We start from the raw sequence: 6,000 nt of genomic DNA, 5'->3' as shown, positions 1-6,000 counted from the left end.
GTGGTTGGAAGATGACGGCCATGTGCTGACTAATCAATAAAAGAGCCGCGGATCCGGGAGGAAGGCGGTGGCTCTCACGGTTCCCGTTCGGTGCCGAGTCCTGCAGATTCATTTACACGCACCCTGTCAGGAGGGTTTAAAAAAATGATAAACACTGGAGGGTGGATCAATGTAGGGACGTGTAGAGCGAGGTACAGCCGCTGTAAAGTCGCACAGTAATGGCGCCCATTGACTCCCACCGTAAACTACCACATATGGTATAGGCTATGTGTATCCTTCTGTGTAGGGGAAAGCAGCACACAATGCCTTTCTAAATGGTACACAACTGTATACAGACATGTATCAGCCACACGGACACTGTGGAGCACACGGACACTGTGCACATAAATACAAATGGGGCAGGAAAATAGTTGGAACCAATCAGACTGCAGATTATACTTTTACAGTAAGTGTTACAGAAGGTAAGGAGTGATCTGATTGGCTGTTGTTTCTCAGTACTACTAGTTCATACCGAAAGGCTTTGACACAGATTTCTCTCACTCTCAGTCTCCACGGCCAGCGCAACACGTCACGTGATCAGGCAGGCGCGCAGCAGCCTATGACGTCTCCGGTTGTAACCCACGTGATGTCCCAGGTAGCCCTGTCAGGAAGTTCTTCCTGCGGCCGCTAGTTCCGCACTGCGCATGCCCCGGCCACCATTTTGCCGTGCAGTGTTGTGTCGTGTCGGGGGCTCGTTCTCCGGGGCGGGGGAGGCTGTACACTCTGCCAGGGCCACGGAGATTACGGCAGGAAGGCCGGAGGACCTCAGCTATACATTCCGGCGTCGCATCCATTGAAAAAGCCAGAACCGCGCCAGGACAGCACCGGAGCAGACATGGCCAACATCGCAGCGCAGAGGATCAAGAGGGAGTTCAAAGAAGTGCTAAAGAGCGAGGAGGTGAGGGCTGCCCGGCCACCACCATGCCTGGTGCCACACTGGCTGTGCCAGTCCTGTCTGGGCCCATGGGCCAAGTGTGGAGAGGGCTCCTAGTGTGACCTCCCCGGTGCCCAGTGCCTGTCCTGTGCCCACCTCTGCTGTTCCTCCATGTACCCTGAGGTGATCCCTGCCCCTCTGACCACTGCCACCCCCTCTGCACCCTAGTGTCAGCCCTGCTCCTCTGTGACCACCGCCACACCCCTCCCCCCCAGTCAGTACCATAGTGATAGTGTCAGCCCTGCCCCTCTGTGACCACCTCCACCACTGTACCATGGTGTGAGCCCTGCCCCTCTGTGACCACTGCCACCCCCCTCTGTACCCTGGTGTCAGCCCTGCCCCTCTGTGACCACCTCCACCGCTGTACCCTGGTGCGAGCCCTGCCCCTCTGTGACCACTGCCCCCCCCCCCCCCTCTCTGTACCCTGGTGTCAGCCCTGCCCCTCTGTGACCACCTCCACCGCTGTACCCTGGTGCGAGCCCTGCCCCTCTGTGACCACTGCCACCCCTCCCCCCTCTGTACCCTGGTGTCAGCCCTGCCCCTCTGTGACCACCTCCACCGCTGTACCCTGGTGCGAGCCCTGCCCCTCTGTGACCACTGCCCCCCCCCCCTCTCTGTACCCTGGTGTCAGCCCTGCCCCTCTGTGACCACCTCCACCGCTGTACCCTGGTGCGAGCCCTGCCCCTCTGTGACCACTGCCCCCCCCCCTCTCTGTACCCTGGTGTCAGCCCTGCCCCTCTGTGACCACCTCCACCGCTGTACCCTGGTGCGAGACCTGCCCCTCTGTGACCACCGCCGCTCCCCCCCACTCTGTACCATAGTGTCAGCTCAGCCCCTCTGTGACCACCTCCACTGCTGTACCCTGGGGTGAGCCCTGCCCCTCTATGAACATTTCCACCCCCCCTCTGTACCCTAGTGTGAGCCCTGCTCCTCTGTGACCACCGCCACTCCTTTCCTACCTCAGTACCCTGGTGTGAGCCCTGCTCCTCTGTGACCACAGCCACTCCTTTCCTACCTCAGTACCCTGGTGTGAGCCCTGCTCCTCTGTGACCACAGCCACTCCTTTCCTACCTCAGTACCCTGGTGTGAGCCCTGCCCCTCTGTGAACACTTCCACCCCCCCCTCTGTACGCTAGTGTGAGCCCTGCTCCTCTGTGACCACAGCCACTCCTTTCCTACCTCAGTACCCTGGTGTGAGCCCTGCTCCACTGTGACCATCGCCACCTCCTACCCCCAACCAAAGCTGTGTTCTTAACGCGACCCTCCACTATGGGACTGAAGTTACACTACACCTTTCTCTTGTATACCTGGGGCATTCTGTTTTCCTTCTGTTGCCTCCTCTGCTCAGATCGGCGTTCTTTTCCTCCTGCTTCCAAGGTGGCCGCTGCAGTGATAAGTTTAACCGCTCTGCTTTCCGGCTCACAGCCAGTGCAGGAGGAGAGCAGAGCACAGCGCTGGAGGACAGACAGCGGTAGGTAAGTATCTAGTGTTTGTTTTTTTTACTTTTAGCATGGTAACCAGGGTAAACATCGGGTTACTAAGCGCGGCCCTGCGCTTAGTTACCCGATGTTTACCCTGGTTACCAGTGAAGACATCGCTGGATCGGTGTCACACACGCCGATCCAGCGATGTCAGCAGGAGTCCAGCGACGAAATAAAGTTCTGGACTTTGTTCAGCGACCAACGATCTCCCAGCAGGGGCCTGATCGTTGGTCGCTGTCACACAGAACGATTTCATTAACGATATCGTTGCTACGTCACAAATAGCAACGATATCGTTAACAATATCGTTATGTGTGAAGGTACCTTTACTCCTTCTGCCGCAGTGGCCACCATCTTTGAATCACGAGGAGCAGAGCGCCAATCTGAGTGGAGGAAATGCAGGAGGCAAAGTGAGACCATCAGGCAAGGTGAAAATACATGAAGTGTAAAGTTACTTTGTAGTTTTATGGTGTAAGGTTATTTTAATATATAAATATATACGACCTGCTAATATAATTGTTTTTTCAAAGGTGCCCGATTCACCGGATATCGGCGCTGGTCCTCGGATATGCGGCCTATGCTTTATACAGCAGAGTGTTTTCTGTATCTGCCATGTTGTGAGAGCTGTGTGAGGGGAGCTGGACAACTCGCTCATTTCAGTAACTTAACCAGCACCCTTCTTTATCTTGTCTGTGGCACTGAAAATGAGGAGGCTGGATACATCTGAAATGTGAAGTCAGCCAGCCCCCTTCACACACAGCATTGATGACAATGTGACCTAGGAAACTCAATGTCATGTTAGAAGTGGAATTGCCATGACTGCAGTGGTATCTGGAGATTAGGGAAATAAACTGTTCTGTTTTTTTTATTTTTTTTTTATTTTAATTTTTGGAAACTCCATCCTGTAGATAGATGACTGTACATCCAGATTACACGCAGGGCTGTGGAGTCGGTAAGCCAAACCTCAGACTCCTCAATTTCCATCACACCGACTCCACAGCCCTGATTACAAGTGATCTCCGAAATGACAGGGCACAGTTGTACCCGCGCCATCCACATCAGGAGCCGGCTGTTATCCGAGGGGTGGAAATACTGGGATCGGAGCGGAGTTCCAGCCGCATTTGCAGAAATAGTACCATCTGTAATCCCAGTACTTCAACCCCTAAGAAATCAGTAGTGACAGCTATAAGTCAGAGGGCAGTCGCTCACGTTGTCAGCCCATCGGCATCCCCACAGTGCGATTGTGGGGTGTCAATGATTGCTGTAGAGACAAGAAGGCCCAGCAATGGCCTGTCTGCCATATCCATCATTGTATCACATCCTGAAAGCCTGGTAGGTTACTGATCGGTCAAAAACTGACATGTTAATGCGCAGGTTGTATAGTGTCTTATCTATGCAGTCAAAGGATGTGTGGGTTCAAGGCCCCTTGTGGGAGACCTCTAAGTATTAGAGCTTGTTCACATGATGTTTGTTTGTGATGGTTTTTCTATGCATTTTTTCAAGGGTCAAAAATGCTGCACCTTACAGTACCAGCAAATTTAATGTGACTTCTAAAATCTCATGCGGCTTACTTTTTTCTTTGCAAATTTGAACCGTTAGGCTATGTGCACACGTTCAGGAATTTTCACATTTTTTTCACGATAAAACCGCAAAAAAAATGCATACATTAAGCATCCTATTATTGCATCCTATAGAATGCAATCCGCATTTTTTTGTGCACATGCTGCGTTTTTTTTCTGCGGCGGAATCGCATTCCGGAAAAAAAACGCAGCATGTTCATTCCTTGTGCGGAGTCGCGGGGATTCCGCACACATTGATCCGCTTACTTTATGCCTGTGGCTATTCCCTACCATGTGGGAAGTAAGCGGATCATGTGCAGTTGGTACCCAGGGTGGAGGAGAGGAGACTCTCCTCCAGGCCCTGGGAACCATATCATTGTTAAAAAAAAGAAATAATTAAAATAATGTATTGTGATATTCTCACCTTCCGGCGTCCCTCGCAGCCTTCCCGCTCCTCGCGATGCTCGCGTTCTCAGTGATTCTTTGTGGCAATGACCTGTGATGACGTAGCGGATCGCTTGGAAAACGCTAGCATTCTGCAAGATAATTACGCTTGGAAAACGCTAGTGTTTAGCAGGAAAACGCATGCTAATTCTGCACGCGTTTTTCCTGCGGCAGGGAGTCCCGGAATTGCCGCAGAAATTTCCGTGGCAATTCTGGATGTGTGCACATAGCCTAAAACCATTTTTCAAATCTGCAGCTTGACAATTTTCAGCATTTTTCACTCATCCAAATGTATGGGAGAAAAAAAACATAAAAAATCGGTAAAAAGCGCATTTCGTGCCATGGTGTTGAAAAATCTGCTGCAAATGCTCAACATGTGCTCATACTCTTGTAAAAAAAAGTTTTTTTTTTTTGTTTAGTGTAAGACAAACATATAGCCTCCAAATCAGTTTTAATATTGAAATGGTTTACTTTAACCCCCCCCACAATAGTACTATCTTTACCCCTTACGGCGAAAGCCCTTGAAAAATAAAAAATGAAAAGCAATGAACTCACCGAATAGTGCTCAAGTCATAATCCTATAAAACATAACCTTTAATGTAAATATGTAAATAAAATTATTACACAACAAAATAACTTTTTCATACGTTATTGTCATCACCCCATATGGGTCTGCACATTAACTGGTAAAAAGGAAAGGGAAAGAGATCACCATACTAAGTTACTATGGACCCCCTTCCTACCAGCGGAGGTTGCACCCTTTAATCCTGCTCAGTGGCGCCCCCACTCGACAACGGCTCTCCCTCCCTGTCCCTGAATGGCACTGTAAAGATAGGGTGCACTAAGAGAGCAGTATTGTACCATATGTTTTGTAATCAGTAAACATGGTACCCTGCTTCTGATATACCATGTGGCACGTCCAATATATCAGAGAGGGGGGTAAATTGAGGCCCAGAACAGACACCAAAATCATGAACACAAAAGAAGTTAGAAAGTGTAGGCAGATATTCAGATTGCACATCTTCTCAGATATCATATACAGATTGATGCAAAAATCGATGATACCTTATTATATGCACCATCAACAGTCATTGTGCAATTTTAAACTGGATTGTATATTCATATTGCGCATTACCCAAAAATGTAGGATTATATGTATCAAATAAATCCCACAATATAAGAATGGGGTATTGAAATCCCAGGTAAGACAGATGCTGAATAAATTGCACACTGTTCTTTTGCTAATACCCCAAACAATCATTTAAGTGATTCTATTGCCTCATATAAGTCATACACAGAAAGAGCCAGTATGTACATTTCTCAACGCATTTCCCAATAAGTTGGTTCTTCAGGAGAACATACTGGTATACATCCCTTAAAAGGGGGAACTTATCTTATCAAAAGTCATCAGAGAGACCACGTGGGAGTAGTGTCCGTCTGCATATGTCAGGGAGGCGATAACCGCCATGGGACGCAAAAAATAAGACTTCAAAGAGCTCCACTAATGGGAGATTGTAATCATTGTTTATGGTGACCAAAAAAAA

The 6,000-nt window shown here is 49.4% G+C and overlaps 1 protein-coding gene across 1 annotated transcript in view; it reads left to right on the top strand.

The window, feature by feature from the left end:
- The first annotated feature begins 674 nt into the window (after positions 1 to 674).
- Positions 675 to 6,000, top strand: part of UBE2K (ubiquitin conjugating enzyme E2 K) — a 47,968-nt gene continuing 42,642 nt past the window's right edge. Inside the window, exon 1 of the mRNA XM_069744578.1 lies at positions 675 to 937. Within this exon, the coding sequence (XP_069600679.1) occupies positions 875 to 937 (63 nt within the window). The 5' untranslated portion in view covers positions 675 to 874. The remainder of the gene's footprint in view (positions 938 to 6,000) is intronic.

Source organism: Ranitomeya imitator, chromosome 1, assembly GCF_032444005.1.
Source record: "Ranitomeya imitator isolate aRanImi1 chromosome 1, aRanImi1.pri, whole genome shotgun sequence".
NCBI lineage: Eukaryota > Metazoa > Chordata > Amphibia > Anura > Dendrobatidae > Ranitomeya > Ranitomeya imitator.
This window is presented reverse-complemented; position numbering and strand designations above follow the sequence as displayed.